This window comes from Lissotriton helveticus, chromosome 8, assembly GCF_964261635.1.
Source record: "Lissotriton helveticus chromosome 8, aLisHel1.1, whole genome shotgun sequence".
In the NCBI taxonomy this organism is placed as follows: domain Eukaryota; kingdom Metazoa; phylum Chordata; class Amphibia; order Caudata; family Salamandridae; genus Lissotriton; species Lissotriton helveticus.
The window spans coordinates 986,997,503-987,015,289 of record NC_136069.1 but is presented as its reverse complement, the minus strand read 5'-3'; the positions used below and the strand labels follow the sequence as shown (position 1 = coordinate 987,015,289).

General features: G+C 41.7%; 1 protein-coding gene across 8 annotated transcripts in view; it reads right to left on the bottom strand.

Moving 5' to 3' along the window:
- Nucleotides 1-17,787, bottom strand: part of DMD (dystrophin) — a 6,826,337-nt gene that overhangs the window by 860,839 nt on the left and 5,947,711 nt on the right. For all 8 annotated transcript variants that reach the window (XM_078657819.1, XM_078657824.1, XM_078657821.1 and 5 more), the window contains one exon: nt 13,953-14,013. In XM_078657819.1, coding sequence (XP_078513945.1) covers nt 13,953-14,013 — 61 coding nt within the window. The remainder of the gene's footprint in view (nt 1-13,952; nt 14,014-17,787) is intronic.

Here is a 17,787-nt window from a genome sequence, read left to right as displayed (position 1 = left end):
GTATTATTCCAAAAAATGGTGGCCTAGACATATTGTCCTATAAATAATAGAAGAGAATAAAAGAAGGACAGTAGCCCATATAAAAAAGACAAAACAAGAGAAACAACATAAAGAGAGGTCAGTCTCCAAAACCTCATACCAATAGAACATTGGAGACGGAGGTACAAAGCAAGAAAAACACCATTATATGCACCTGCATAAAGAGAGAATAACAACCTACAGTAAGGGGTATCGAATATTAGCCTGCAGAACCAGAAGGCTGAGATTCCATGAGAATAGGATTATGCTGATCCAAGAATTTTATGAAATCTGCAGGAGCAGGAAAAGACTTGGAGACATCATTTTTCCAGATGCGCATAACCGCGGGGTCAAAAAGGCCATATTTGTATCCAGCTTCTCGCAAACGAGTCCTCAATTCTGAAAATTGCTGTCGTATTGTAATGTAATTCGGTACTTGTAGATCGCGACTGTCACTTAGCTGTCTCCTTTGCAAAGTCCTTATGAATAAAGACTTTTTTCCTTCAATTAGGAAAAAAGGTATTTCTCGGGCAGCATTTCGTAGGAGTAGGAGGCGATGGTGCCTTAGAACTTTAAGTATGATTTGTCTTGGTTTGACTTGATAAGGTTTATGAATCGAGGGCATTCTGGGAGCTTTATCAATCTCAAAACGTTCTGGAAATTTGATATTTAATAGTTTAGGTGGAAGGTTTTCCAAGAAAATATGACAACTCTGTCCCTCAACTCCCTCTGGGACATTAAATATGTGTAAATTGTATTGTCTATTTCTATTTTCCAACTCAAGTAAGGAACGTTGGAGAGAAGCAACCTGAGGAATAAGTGGAGCCATAGTTGTAATGGCTTTAGTATTATCACAAATTTTAATCTGATCAATAATGAAGCCATATCTCTGAATATTTTTTATATCTGAAGATATTGTGTCAGTATTAACATGAATAGCTTGAATTTACCCCAAAATTGTTGCCAATTAATTATCTTGTGAATCAAGGGCTTTGGGTTTGGTAGGAGGAGGTGAAACAGCTTGTTTACATTTATTTGACACCATGTTGGACTCCATACTGTTAAATAAAGAGCAGGTAAGTATTAAAAAATAAATTCTGCCACAAATAGCAAAGATTTTGAAGTATAATATGGTCTTCTGACAGGACCAGCATCAGTCGGTGGTGAGAGTAGCTGCCAGGTGGTAATGTGGGGAGGGGGCGGGGCAGGATGGGGGGTAGTAATCTATGGATTACGGAGGATTACAAGTAAGTAAATATATAAATAAATAAAACAAATTTCGTTGGGCGCACTGCATCCCCAAATGCAAGGCAGTGCACGCAACAAAATATGTTTAATTTATTTATATGTTTACTTACCTGTAATCCTCCGTAATCCATAGATTACTGCCCCCACCCTGTCCCTCCCCCTCCCCACGTCAACGCCTGGCCGCTACTCCCACCACTGACAGCTACTGGACAGGACAATCTACTTAATAAGGCAAAACAGGTCCAGAAAGTCTTAAATCAGTGTTTCAATAAAGCTTAAGGAAGAATAAAAAGGACAAAATCCCTTTAATTCGGTGCAGAAACAAAAGTTGTGTCCAACACGAGGCAGGAAAAAACCCCTTTAAGAATGGAAAGGCTTCTGGAGAGAGGAGGTGCCAGTAAATAATACCCACCTCCTGTGTGTGTGAAGCTCACAGAGAATGCTGTAGGAAACTTATAGCCCTCTCTGAGGAGAAACCCAAAATGCCTACGGCTCTTCACACAAAGGCACCAGACATCCGAAATTTAGTCCAACACCTCGCAAGCCACAAGGAGCACCTGGGCCAAAAATAAAGTCGCAATCAAGCCCCTATTGTTGCCAGAAAATCTTTGGTGATGTAGGTGAGATTGGGGCTCAAGGCGCCGCTGCCATCTTGGTTTGCGCGCTGCCGACTCCTGTCTAATGGGAATTGATCATTACCTGAAACACATCTCACTCAAATTCTTATCAGTGGGTTGTGGAGCTGTTTTCGTACTGGTTTTCAGTCTCTGTTGGCACAGTGATTGAGCCTTATTGGCAGGGCGTCTAGAAAACCGAACTCTGAGCCCGGTTTATAATTTGGCGGTTGGGCCGTCCTATGCCATGGTGATAGAGTAAATTACCCAGTTGCTGTGGGATGGGTCCCGACGACACAATTTTGAAATGTTCGTTGTGCTGGAAGACATTCCAAGCATTGATAGAAACTGCCATCAAGGTGGTTTCTGTCATTGTATTGTAACTTGACAGAGTCATACTGCAAAGTTACAATATTTTTTACTTTAAAAAACATACCCCAAAGCAGGATTTTGTTTTTAAAAATAAAAAAATGCACCCTTCCTGTGGTGACTGGCAGTGAAAATGACTTGTATGTTTGCGAGCTAAATTAGGTGGGTGGACATACAAGTCAACCTATGGCTGTCAGAGGGCTGTAACAACATAAGAGATGGAGTAGTCTCTGCTGTTGTTACATCAAAGGTCCACCAACGTTTAAACTGGGTGGGCGGACCATTATGTTGGCGGAAAGGGTACTACATTGCAGTTGTAATAGAGTACCCTTTCCGCCAACATATAAATCGCCCCCTTTGTGTCCTAGAGTAATCTAGAAAATGTGTCATTTGGTACAGACAGCAGTGCATGCATTTTGAAGATTCTTGGGTAATTTTGGATTGCGCTTTCAAGAAACCAAGTATTATATTTAGCGGAGATGTCTTGTTATGTTTGATGCACTTATATAAGTATTTCCTTTTGTTGTCAGTTTTAGAGGCGCTTAACTTATAAAAAAAGATTCCCCATTTTGACTTATGATGTTTGAATGTCATGTTTATTGAAATTGTTTGTTGAAAATGGCGAAAACTCCTGTTCCTATAGGGGTAAATTTCAGGGAACCGATCACACAACCTCTCCTTGCTAGGGATGTCCTGAGCAAGGGCATGAGATAAGATAATATTTATTGTAAATGGACTTGATGCATATCCCTGTGAAATATTTTACTCATGGGTGGAGATTGATACTGTATATCTAATTACTAGGAACTTTCCTAATTACTGAAATGCACCATTGCCACCTATTTATTACCCTATGACTTAGAAATCCTGTTCAGGATAGTGAACAGGAACTTAAAAATATTATTTCAGAAGTTTACACCTCTGTGGGCTGTAATACCTTGTTTGTATTGGCTGCTAAAACACATCTCAAAGATAAAATGAGAATGAGACAGAAAAAGTTGAAAGTGAAACTGAAGACAAAGGTTGGATCTCCCTCAAAGCAAGAATAAAGCAGGCACGGATATAGTTTGAGGGACCATGACAAAATAAAAAAGCCTGATCAGTATCAGTATCTTGATAGCCATTCTTTCTGTTCTTTGCAATACTTTGGAGACAGTGTAAGGAAAGAAAGAAGTGGACAGACTGAGTATCGCTGAAAGGACAAATATATCAAAAAGTGAAGGAGGATGTAAGCTGAAGTTATTGTAATAAAAGAAGAGGAAGGTTTTGGACTCAAAAACTTACTTTAAGAAAAAGAAAGTGGCTGGTCTAGCAAAATGAAAAATACAAATACATCTGCGGGACGCAACCTGAGTGGTAGTGCTTCTGGACAGCAGAGCAGAAGTGATGATAATTTGCCATACTTGTAAGGACAATCTGGGGGTGAATCAACGTAAAGGATACATAAAGGTTGAGAAGACAGATAAACACCTAAGCCCTCCAGACAGAATTCATAATGCAGAAATACAGATTGAGGGGGGCATATTGAGCAAACAAATGCTATGTTCAGGCTTCATTTATTGGATGCCTTTGACATCATTCATTCATTCATTCATTCATTCATTCAGATGAATGGCCTCCAGTTTTTGTAAGAGATGCACCTTGAGGTGAGGGGATGGTAATTCAAGCATTTTCTGCCTGAGTACATTAAGAACTCATAAAAGTATACATGTGTGTGGGCTCTGAGACAGGCTCATGCATGTGTAAAAGACAAGCAGGGTGGAACAAGGGATCTTTTCACATGTGATGCCCTTATGGTGTAAGTACCATGGGCATTAAGCCAGAAGCTATTATGATATAAAAGCTATTTAAGATTAGCTACAATATCATGGTATATTAGTGCCTTGCAGCACAACAATAAAGACTCATCTTGTTCAGGTATTAAAGACTGATAACTTATGTGGAAAGTTTTAGGTTATAGAAATGTAAATATACATACATGCACACATTCTGTACAAAATACTCACACTACTGGAGTAATGACAAATCTAGTTAGAAAATAGTATAAATAATCTCTATACATGTATAATTGTTTCCTTATCCAACATATAGCAACTGAATTTCAGTATCTAACTACTTTTAATTTGATGGTTTTCAAAATGCATATACAAAATTGCAATTAGAGTATAACAATAGCTGTGCCCTTTTTGCAGCAAGAATCATAGAGATGTTACAAGAAGATCCTGAAGTTCTATCATATATTGATGATATCTAATATATGTAAGTCACCCCTTCAGCAGGCATTTGAGCCCTTAGGCAGGGTGCAATATATTTTATGTGAGGACATAACTGCATGAGAAGATACGCCCCTGTGATGTCTAGTTCTATTACTAGATATTTCAAGTGATAAAGGAAGACATTTTAAAAACCTATGCTGGACACAGGTGAAAATGAGTTCCTGAGCTATAGGATGGCTTCACTGAAAATAAGGATGCGTGGTATTGAACATCTCTTATTAATAAACTTACCCTGATGCCAGTTTTGGTTTTAATAATACATGCACCCAGAGGGCACCTTAGAGGTGCCCCCTAAATGCCTACTAGCTACTGGTGTGCTGACTGACTGTTTTCGCCATCCTGCCACCACATTCAAGTTTCTGACCCCCAAGGGTAAGGGCCTTTGCTCTCAGGAGGTCAGAACAAATCCTCCCACAGGATGACCTGAAGATTAGCATTCCAAGGCAGGGGAGCGTCAAGGATGCCACCACCTTTGGTATGCAAATCTGGCTATTCTTACAGGAGTAGAATCTGACCCCCTTTGTCCAGAGCCCTTTGGCACCTGGACAGGTGGGAAAATTAGCTTTGGGGAGGCTTGTTGCACTGCTAGGCTGGACACACCTCTAGGGGGGGGGGGGCAGATAGAAGTGAACATGACTTTAGAAGTTCCACAATATTGTGTGTGGTGGAATTAAGAAGTCTGGAACAGGGTGATGACAACTCCCCAAAGGAAGTGGTCATCTAGGGAGTGTTGTGACCCCCAGGGTAAGTTTCCCATTGACTACTATCCCTCACTCCCCTTGATGCCCTTAAGTTGAGTGTTTAGGGGACCCGTGATATCAGATCTTCAGATAACATTGGACACAAAAGAAAGAGTGGAAGAAGACTGCAGACCCAAGAACCGAGGAGCATGACTGACTTGGTGCCAATCCTGCCAGCCTGCCTGCTGCACCTGACCTTTGTGGAACAACTGGCCTATCCTGCCACTCTGCAGACTTAAACAAAAATGGTGATCTACCAGTGCTTCGCCAATTGCCAAAGAAACTCCCTTGGAGTGCAGAAGCTACTCCCCTGCAGCTGCAGGCCCCAAAGAAGCAAGCTGCCGTCCACCGAAGGGCAGCCCGACACAGCAGCTCCCCAGGAAGAGGACCCTGTGCTCTTGAAGGTCAGATCTGTCCTCCCACCGAGGAGTGAGAGACACCAGGAACAACCGGAGCCACACAGGACTGCTACCAGGAATATTAGAGCCTTTTCATCACAAAGCTCCGTCCTTACACTGACGTCAAGGAAGACCAACCTGCATGCTCAGGGACTTCAGGGACATTGTGGCCCACTTGATGAGTCCTGTTTGCACCTCTTCTGCAAATCAAAGACCAAGACGTGAGTCTGTGACCTCCACCACTCAACGCCACAAAGCACCTGTGCACCTGCGTCCCTAGCTCAAGGGTGGTGACAGTGCCAGTGAGGTCCCTGGCCCCACAAGAGCCAAGCCCATGCTTGGGTGTGCCTAGACTGGACTCCCTGTTGCTGCCTGCAGCCTCTTTCTGCAGGCCCCCTCAAACCATGAGAGACTCCTGCACCAGAATCCAAAATCAAAAGAAACCACTGCATTCAGCCCCACAGCCCAAGGAGAAGGGGACCAAAGGTGTCCCCACGTGCCTGAGGATCCTGAGGGTCGAGCCCCACTGTGGGTTCCTCCGGACTGGTCCCTCAGCCCCTGCTTGCATCCTCCTTGTAACCAGACATTCTCCAATTTAAGTGAATGGGACACCTGCCGCTATGACACACCTCTGCACCCAGACATGTCTGTCCTCCATATGATAGCATTACAGACCCAGAAATTTAAAAATTCATAACTCAAAAAGCACTTACCTGATTCTGATGATCTTCATAACTAAATTTATATAAAAGTATGTGTTATTTTTATTAGCGGGTGTCGGATTTCTTCATTGGGTGTGTGTCTCATTACTGCCTTTGTGTATGCAATAAACACTTAGCACTACTCTCTGATATGCCTATCTGCTCGCCCACACTACCACAAAAGGGAGCATTTGGGGTATCATTTGTGTCTCTGTAATTCCTTTGGGGTTTGCCTGGACTCTCTGCACAGTGTACCTCATTTTGGTACACTATATAGAGGGCCAGCTTTCAACATACTGTTTATGTGCTGCATAAACACTTTACACATTGTCTCTAAGTTAAGCCAGGCGGCAAATGTACCAAGATACTACAGGTTTAAGCACAGTTTAATTTAGGGACTTTTCACCTTGACGAGGAATGTGATTGTTGCTTGGGAAGGGTTTCACCTCCCTCAACCAATAAACCAATTTCTCACACTACTCTAAATAATGAAGATACTGATTTGAACGCTGAAAATCACCATGAGCTGGTCTGTTTTTATCATTATGGACATCAGTACATTCATAGAACAAATAACCCCCAGAAAGTATACAATAATAAACAGTGGGAACATTGTAGGGCCGTACCCATATATAGTCCCAGAGGTTTCCAGAGAAGCTTCTCTAATTTTAACAGTGATGACAGGCCATATCCATTTTCTTTTTATCATTCCTCCAAATACTTCAAAAGTTGTTGATCGCTAGCTAATAACAGGTTAATCGACTCTGCACAGTTTATTCAACTGCTGTACATAGTTATGAATATCGGAAAGAAAATATTAATGAAAAATTGTTTGGGGAATTAAGTTTTGCCGAATTAAAAGTACAGAGACTTCATTCAAAGCATGTATGATTGCCAGAGAAATTATATTTTCAAACAATACAGTTCAGTAGACCACATGTATGGAGTTTGCTTCTATTAAAGATCTAAAGACACCATCATCTACTGCAAATGTTAATCTGACTCAATTCCCAAACTGTCCATGGAAAGTAAACATTAAAAATGCAGAACTTCATGACAGGATTCAAAATGATACCTATAATATGAGTGCATTTGACTCACCCAGAGTTGCCTTATGGTCCATAGATACCGCAGTGTGCATAAACACGTTTCTTTCTAAAGTTGCTGGTCCCTTAGCAAATAGACCAGATCCTTGAATATAGCATATATTTCCCATGATGGTACCGAAATGTAGGGTTGGTAAAGTTGGCCTGCGATAGCTAGCACATTTTAGTTTAAATGCTGTGGACGAACACCGATCCAAGATTAGTGAGGGCATCAATTTCAATTACTTTCTTTAGGGGCCCACATCCAGCAAAAAATAAAAGATTTGCGTCCACTCTAGTATATGCCATCATCAAAGAAGTGCAGGCATATTCAGAAAGAATTGCTGCAGTAAGAATCAGGGAAACTGTCAAAGAAATAATGCAGACCAGATGTAAGGTCTTAGTGAATGACTTCCATACACTCACACAATGGATATACACAATTTTAACAAGTTCCTCAGCCCTCAATCTGCTGACAGAAGATTTAAGTGTCTTACAGCAATGAGAGGATCAGATGTGAACTTTAAAACAATTACACTGTACACTACAAACCTTGAAGGCCAAAGGGTTCTATGGCAACTCATAAATGAGAGAGTCGTGTTCAACCCTTATAATCTAACCTCAACATAGAAAATGAAGTCTGAAAAAGAAGCATCGTACACACTCTTAAGTATTGAGGATAAAGAAAGAACCTCATTTTCTGTAGCTGAAGACCTACATAATATGTAGCTCCTACATACAGCAATATGCTTGTCAATCACTGCCTATTATTTGTATTATTGTCAAAAGTGCACGTCCTTAGGTTGGTATGAAAAAATACATGATACCCTCCAACACCATGAATGGAAATCTCCTTTTGAATTCCATGGTAGGACAAAAAAAATATCCAGCATTCATCTGCACATCTTCATGCACTAATCAGCTAGGACATTCACTCATCTGTGATTCCATCACTTTGACACTGAGATTGTAAATATTTGATGAAGGATTGTCCTGCAAACTGCTTGCAACACCTGTTCCATTTATTCTTTATTATCACTCACTCCTACGGAATGGTTCTTATCTAATAAGGACAACTGAGAGCTATAGTGGGATAACTTCCGGGTTCAACTTCCTGTTAACTATTTTATGATCATCAAAATGTTGTGGTATTACGATGTAAGGAAAGTGACTCATTGCCAAAATCAGACATGATAAATATGTGTTTTGATAAGCTAAATAAACTTGTTGCGACCTTAACACAGAAAGAGGTGTATTGAACTTCTGCAGCACAAACCTTTTGCCTTTCAAATAACCCGAGTCTGCATCTGAAATCCAAGACTTCTGTGGACACAATATCCAACCTATTTTGTGACTTACAGCACACCATCTTTCATTCATCAAACATAACAGACACAACTCGAGTTTAAAAAAGCATTGATTTGACTTACTGGCTGATTTTAAAGCTATTTTTGGAATTATTAATTTGCTCTTCAGTTCACTGTTTTCAAGTCTGATTGGTAAATTCTCAGCATCTTTGCTGATGGTTGGTTGTGCAATTCTCATTTTTCTTCTAGTGAAGGAATGATGCCAGCATGAATGCCAACATAAATAAAAATGACAGATTAACATAAAACGTGGCGTAAGAATATGTCATTCTAATTCAGAAAATTATTGAATGATAAGTGCAAATTTGACTCTTTCATTCTGCAGGTTTCAAGCTCCCTAAGTGAGACCTTCCTTTTGATGCATAAACTGTTTTGAAACAGTCTGCTAGATGTTCATTTAGAGTTCCCCCCAATAGTATCCTTCAACATGAGAGAAGTGATTCGACCACTATGATTGCATCTATCATAATGCACTGCAATGCAGCTGTCAATCTTGAAGCATGAAGTTTATGGTGAACCATCAATTCTAGCAACACCTGCTCGATCAGAGCCTCTGACAAGAATCGGACAGTAAACAGTGTCTGCATCCTTGGGTTTCATTGATTCTGCACTCCAACATGTGCATACCGAATCTACAATGCCAACAAGACCAATACTGTCAAGATCAGCTGGTGCTATTTTACAAACTATGACAGACTCGTCATTATCATCAATTGCTCCTTTGCCATCTGTAGCTTTAACATCTACATTCCTTGAAAGATTCATGCCAACTCTGACATCCCTGTGAAAGTAACAGCAACAAGATTGCATCAAAACGTAACAGGGATGTATCTGTTTCTCCTTTTTCTGCAATCACATGAAAAAAGCTCATAAAAGGACAGTCTGTATCTTTTTAATATTGGTTTTATATACACCCCCCCTGTCACATTAGTTAGAAAATTAACATATTTGTAGAGTTTCTGTCATTTATCACACCACACATAGCCTTACATATCTACAAATGTATCCATCACAAATGCCTTTATTATCACTCTGGTAGTGGTGGGGGGGGGGGGGGGGGAGTGCCTCATGGTTATTGACTTTTCTCTTAGAGGCAGCCGCATTCTCCTTCTTGAGCTACATGTGCTTATCAATCAAAAGGGGATATGTGCGATTTATATAGAATCCACATTTAATATATGTAATTTTTCTATGTAATGTGATAATGATGTTTTCTTGAATATATTGCAACGTCTTAATTTAAACGCTGACTTTTATTCCTACATCAATTGCTATTGACTTTTGAAATGTTTGTAGAAGGTTGATAACCATGAGTCTCATTTATTATTATTCATAGAACACAGTCTTGCAGAATAAAAATAAGCAAAGCAAAGGGGTATCAGACCAGTCACTGTTAACTGATTAAATAAGGTTATGAAAGCTAAGCACAAGAAGTGAAGGGCGAAAGAGGAACCTTCATGTCAAGCAACGAGATAGGCCATGCAGAAACCCTTCAACCACTTTAAACTAAGGCTACTGGTAAAGGCATTCAGGCATCCCTCACTGGGATTATCAGCCCTGCTAGCCAGCACAATGAGAATGAAATAGGGCTTAGGGTTCCACTAACTATTCCCTCTAATGTCTCTTGGGGATTGACCATTCCCATAAACACGTCACTCAAATATTGATGAGTGGGTTGTGGGGTGATTGCAGTGGAACTGTGTTTTGGGCTCCAGTTGGCACATTGGTCCTAGGGGAGCTAAAGAATTTAGCTCTATGTTCATGAGTAATCTAGAAAACATATCACCAGAAGAGGTCAACTGCCACCAGGAGTGATGCAGCTGGTGGGTGACCTGAGTCATGAGGGTCCATCACATGTCCTGGAATGTGTTTCATGTGGGAAACTGCATGAAGAAACTACAGCCAGATCAACAGCTTTCCATCTGGCATGCCTGTATCTTGCATAGATGACCGGTGCTGCCTGGTGTGCAACATATCCTGTATACTGCTGCTGAAGTGGAACACCTGCCCACATTCCAGAGGTCAAAACTTCTGTGAATAAGTAATTGCCAATCAGGCCACGTGTGCCCTGTCCTAGGCGTCTTGAGGTAGGGGTGAGCCTGCCGGCCGCATTCCCACAACAACAGAGAAGATGCAGGCAGTGCAGTGCAGACAGAGCAAGCCTGACAAGTGCACTTTCCAGCAGTGCAAGCACCATATCTCTACTGAACAGGTAACATGGGGCCTGAGCTCGAAATACTGTGGGAGTGTGACTACAAAGCAAAAAGATAATGCTGCAATTAAAAAGTTAACCTTTTCCCAGCGTGAACTCTTTGGCTCAAGAACTATTAAGATTGACCTACAAATTGCCCATATGGTAACCGATTAGTGGACCTGCACCTAATATTTGCCTGTATGAATACTCCTGAGAATTCATCAGAGATATTGAGGGCACTTTAAAGTGGAAGAGGGCTCTAAGAGGAGGTAGCGTTTTAATAAGAGCAAGGAGGTGAGATTGTTTAGCCTGTAGCTGTACGCCCATCGAATTGTGTTATATTTTGTTCAGCTGCGATCTTAAAGTGCATTTATATACTAAAGACAACCACTGGGATGTACAGTGTTTCATTGTGTCTATTGTTTGACTGTGTTCTGATTTTCTGCTCCCACACTATCTACTTGAGAAGACCTTGACTGTTCTGCAACGAACCCAACCACCAATGTCGTGGCCCAAGAGCCTCTGCTCCATGGCGTTCCAAATGAGGTCTGACAATAGTCTTTCCAAATTGTAAGCTCAATTTATTTTTCCTAATGGATATTCATTCTGTTTAAGTTTGAACATGTTTTATTATGTTTAAACAGTAGATCATGCAAACAAAGGCGGACTAAAGACATAAAAGGGTTACATCTTGTAGCGAAGTACATGTCTTGCACTGGAGCTGAAAAGTGCTAGAGGAGCCCAGAAAGTCAGCAATCATCTCACAGCGAGCTAGGCCTGTGTGTATCAAAGATTTAGCACATTTGCAGAATTCAGCCGTCTCAAAGTTTCCTATTATCTGTTTTCAATGAGACAAACCACAAGTCATCCAACTCCATTCAAGTAGTTTTACTCTGTGTACCCCGGCCACAGCGATTTTTTTCAGCCAACGTCAATTCGTGCACATCTCTACACCATCATATGAACCTTATTCCCATGTCCTGCAGCAAGTGCACCATATATACACCTCTTAGCATGAAGTAAGTAGAGTGCTACCCATTTGTAGAATATTTTCCTACACTTTTCAAGTAGGATATAGCCCCAGAATGCACTGCTTCCTTATGAGTACTCTCAGGTTCCACACCACACCTCAAAGAGAGGAAACCACTTGATACCAATATTCTGTGTTACAGGGCACAATCATTTTGAATGAAGGAATACAGCACTATCCGTATGCATTTAATGCATCCTATTTAAGTTGCTTTCACTTGTAGAACAACATAGTCTAATGCATCACATGATTTTTTTCATATTCCCAAAAAGTTACTTGCAAAAATTTAAATTTTTCCAATATCAATAACATGCAATATCCCACTCTTACAACGTTTGGGAAACTTTCGTTGATGTTCCTCGTGAACATTAATGTACCAGCAACAGGGAAGCAAGAATAAGGTTGATGATGTTCTTGTACAAGTGGAGTGGTACCTGAGAACGGGAAACATCATTTACCACGAAGGCATTACCACTACTAACATTTACCACGTGACACTTACCACGCAGGGTGCCTTCCACGCAGGGTGCCTTCCACGACGTCTTTACCACGGGCTGGGGGGGAGATGTGGTATTCCTTCGAGTCGTTCTGCGTGGGCTTGGGGGGCAGAGGGGGGCTGGGGGGGGTCTCCCCCCCCAAAAACAACAAGCGGGGGCAGAGGGGGGCTGGGGGGGGTCTCCCCCCCAAAAAATAACAAGCAGTTTACTTTAAAAAAAAAAACGAACATTATTTTAAAAGAAAAAGGAAAGATCCTCCCCCAAAGACGTGCCGTGTACGTCAAAAAAACAGTCCTTTTTTTATTTTGGTATACGTGTTTTGACGCTTGTTTCAATGGAGGATGGAAGTAAGGGCTCGTAGAGAAAGACGTGCAGGTAAGACGTTTCTAGGCGTAGTAAAATCCTACGTTGTAAATACCAGCGTGGTAAAGCCACTTGCGATGTAAAATTCGCGTGGTAAAGCCATGCGTGGTATTTGAAATCGTGGTATAATCATATATTCCCTGAGAACCCATGCCATCACTTACAGCATATTCAGTGTCATCCGAGAGTTCTCTGCATCAGTTACTAGAAATGCTTCCAGAAACCTGAATCTGCACAATGGACAGAAGCTCAAATGCATAACAACTATTCCTTGATATCAAAGTTATACTCAGCTATTCCCCACCATCATTTCTGCCTACAAACGATATGAACTAAGCAACAGGGACTCATAAAAAGATGCATTTTGTTAAACTGTCTTTCCTAATGGCCCACCGAGTATTTTTTCTTGTTCATTTTTAAAAGCTCGAATTTCATTTGTCAACAGAACTCTAGAAACCCTCTCTAAAGTTTACTGGCAATCAAAATATCCGCATTTTAAAACCCCAAATTAGATCGACATGTGCATTATACTTAACGAGTGTTTGGCATCATTCAACATGATAGCAGACATTTGAAACCAACATACATTTACTACTGGTACGACTTGTGTCAAATAACGTAAGTGAGAAACAGTTTACCAGTGTTACAGACACATTGCACTCCCATGCAGATGCCTTATCAGTAGCTTCAGACACTAAGTGAATATTACGGGGGAAAAGGTAATAGGGCCAGTTGAATCCTTCCAAAGCTGTTTGCGCTCACAATAAACTCTACACCACAAATATTGCATCATCAATGAAGTATATCTCTCACAGTACAATACCTAGAAATGTTTGAGCCATCAATGAAAATGTAGTCACAGCTTTCTCACAGAGACAAGCATCATGCAAATACCAAATTCTCAGAATACATCTAAAACAATTCAAAACCTAACATAAGTGCCCTTTAGTTACAATACAATAGCCGCCACACATAACATGATCAATTACGTTAGGTCTTCCTGTACTGCTTTTAGCAAATTTAACAGGTTTCAAACGATACAATGTACTCACTTAATGTAGTAGGGAACTTTGTTTGGTGAGATCGCCCTCTCCCAGGGACCCTGGACAGAAGCTGTAAACGGAAAAGAAAAGCAGACACTGAGGTCAAGTTCAAAGGAAACCGGAAAGACAACATTAATCTTTGGAATTACAATTTTACACTCGACCGGGCTGATACGGGCCTGTTTGCTCAGTTGCCCATGAAGGCAGGAAGGATTAACCTGCTGTTCGGAAGATCCTGTCCTAATCTGAGCGAAATTGAACTCATTCAGGCGCAAAGATAAATGCAAAACCCTCCTCCACCTCGGACGTTAAAGAAGAGATGAAAGGAGCGTACAGGCGGGAGATCTGTCTCCTGGTCCTTTCGCATATGCTGCCTTCCTTCCGGCAATCTTGCAGCTTCAACCTCCACTCCTGATGTCAGTGTCTGAACAGTTGTGTTGGCAAAAAAAAGTGTCTCTGGCAGTGCAATGGATATCCAGGAGGAGTTTTCTGGGACTGTTGACTTCTCAAGCGTGTATACAAATGTCCTTTTAAAATCTTGCCTGTTTCATCATACCTTTACTTTTAACATTTACTTATGGTAGGAAGTTAACAGTTCAGGCAAGGGAACATATCGGAGTCGCTAGGTTACGGCCATGGACTTCAATTCACCAAAATGCCAGTGGTAGCGGAAGTGACATCACAACGCCCTTTGACTTGTCATATGTTCAGGTTTAATAAAATAACACGAAACGTTGCTTACAGAGCCACACGCCTAATTTAGACATTAAATATAACAGTGTTACTGCCATGTCAGGAATGCAACCAGCATAAACCTATGGTCAGCCATCACTTGCCTGAGGCCGTGCAACACCACCTGATAAAAGGCACCAATCTGAAATTACTGCCCAACAGGAAAAGGCACAACTATGATTGGAAGGTTCACTCAGGTACAGGCATCAGGAACCACATCAAATGTTGCAGCAGTGAGGCTTCAATCGTACTCATGGAATAGATACAAGAGGGGTAGCACCTGGGTAAACATCCCTCATCACATAAAGCTGACATAAACCAATCAGTACTAGTGCAAACATTTAGCCCTGCGCCTGGACTAGGCCGATTGAGGTTAATTTTGAATCCCATACCCAAGAGAAAATGGTCTCTCTTAAAGGTTCCAGCTGACAACCCTTTGGATGAGAAACAATATAAGAATTGTTTGGTGCTGTTGTTAGTATGTTGCTCAATATCACTGCAGCCACTTGTGTTCGAATACAAAATATATTGATTGGATTATTGTGCCAACCTATAAGTCTCTAAACGTCAGCATCAGAATAGGCCATTTAGCCACACACTTCGATGTCAGGCTCTCTATACCTAAATCAGGCATGCAATTCTATTCCAGTCAGTGTGACATCTTACAACTGCCAGTGTATCCTTGAAAAAATGATATCTGGAGACTCATGCGAATGAATGCAGGAAATCTTCCAACAGTTCAGGATCTTCCAAGTGTTCGTAAGCCTCCACAAGAATAATTCCAGATTCACATGGCTTATCATTTTCTATGAAATATGAAGCACATCACCCCTATTTTACCTTCAACATCCTACTTGTCTTACATTATGCATTTTCCAAATACATTTTTGGTTATAATATATATGAACATTTATTTGGAAGGGGGTGCGCTATGGGAAGGAAAAAATGCACAGATTCCCTCCTCTGTCCTTTTTTTTAAAATAGCAAAACAAGCTTTTTGGATTCATGGATTTGTAATTTTGGTACATAATGTTGGCTACTATAATTATAGTACAAGCTCAAGATGCCCCTCATGGCATGTTGCTGATTGGTAATTATCCAAATATATGCATTTACCTGCTTAGTACACTGACATGCCTTTATAAGCTACAGTTTTAAGCAAGCTATAAAATTGGCCATGTAGACGAAAGCAATGTACCCACGATCACACAGTAAGGGCAAGCCAGGATTTAAACCATTAACTTTATTTCAAGCCAACAATGTTGCCATCAAATGTATCTATCTACCCTTCAAAATATACCTCTTGCACAAATGTGCTAGTGAACAGAACTGTCAAAATCGCTTCAATTAAGACTGTTTTTGTCAATTTACTCTTTACTCAAGGAATGCAGTTTACTTAAAAATAATAAACATTCATATGTATTATTCTGAAGACTATTTACTGTTGTATCCGTGTAAGCACGGTGTTGGAAATGTCCCTTTTTGATGGGTCATCCCCAAACTTTTTGCTTCTTCCTCCCTTATTTTTCCTGACCTGTGGTTGTTGGCAATAGGACTCTGGGCGCTTTACCACTGCTGTTCAGTGCTAAAGTGCATATGCTCTCTGTATAAATTGTTATTGTAATTGGTTATCCATGATTGGCATATTTGTATTACCAAGATGTCCCTGGTAAAGTGCACTGAGTGTGCCAGGGCTGGTGATACAAATGCTACTAGTGGGCCTGCAGCAGTGATTGTGCCACCCACATGAGTAGCCCTAAACTGGTGTCTCGGGACTGCCACCGCAGCGCCTGTGTGCAGTCTGTGAACTGCCATGTCAACCTGGCAAGTGTCCTCACTGACCAGGCCTAACCCTTCCCTTTCTGTACACATTGGTCACCCCTATGGAAGGCCCAAGGTACCCCCTTGGGCAGGGTGCAGTGTATGTGAAAGGCAGAGCATGTACTAGTGCAGGTGACATGCTCTGGTAGTGAACTACAGCCATTTTCATTTTTCACTATTGTAAGGCTATCTTACCCATAGGCTATCATGGGGAATGCTGGCTACATTGGGTACCTGCATATCTTCCCATAGGAGCAAGATAGGACATAAAAGTCTGGTATCCCTGAACTCAGAATTTAATAACACATCTTTTAAGAAAGGTGTTTTTTAAATCCTGTGTTTGAGAACAGCACTTTTAGAATGTGGCTGTTCTCTTGTCTGACCTTTGTGTGTGCCTTGGCCTGTTTGTGAATTGACTGCCTGGTTTGTGAGTGACAGGGGCTGGGTGGCTCCCAGAGGCTGAGTGGGCCATCCATGGGCTGAATAGCTCCATCTGCATCTAGATGTGAGGGAGGAGTTGCACTTGGGACCTGAATAGAACTGTGCCTGCCCCCACAGTGCTGGCTCCACCCCCTGTGGTGCATCTGATGCCTCTGCTCTACACTGTGAAAGGAAAGAAGGAGTCATGTAAACAGAGTGTTCCAGAACTGGTTTGGACCGGGCTCAGAGCCCTCCTGCACAAAGGGAACAAAGACTTTTTGGGGTATAAGTACAGGACCCCAGACCACTGAACTTTAGATCATCGTGGAATCAAGAAGGAACCTCTGCCAAGGAGGTAGCTGGAAGACTGAAGAGGAAGGACTGTCCTGCTGTGTGTTTCTGGGCTACCCTGCAGTTGCTTTGCTGCCAAGGAGAGGGGAAGGACTTTGCTTTGTGCTGTGTCCCCTTGCTTGAAGAGATCTCCAAGGGCCTGAGATGAGCTGGCTCCCTGTTAAGAAGTCCCAGGAACAAAAGGACTTCACTCCCAGCTTCCTTGAACTCTACTGAGAGAGTGCTGTCCTTCCTAGAGTGCTTGGGCCAGTTGTGGTGCCTCTGGAAGTAGCACCTGTGTTTGGTAAGCTGGAAAAGAAGATACTAAAGACTTTCTGCAAAGTTTCACACATCGCTCGCTTGCGGAGCACATCCCCGTCAGTGCAATGAAATTCCCGCCACCGCGAAGATTGAGATTGTAGCAGCTCCTGTTGCCCCTGCAAGAACCGCCGCATCCTTCGCTTGCAGAACGCATCGCTCCGGTACGGGAAGAGTATCATCGCTGTGAGTATCGTTGCAGAGCCTTTCATCACTGGGTGAG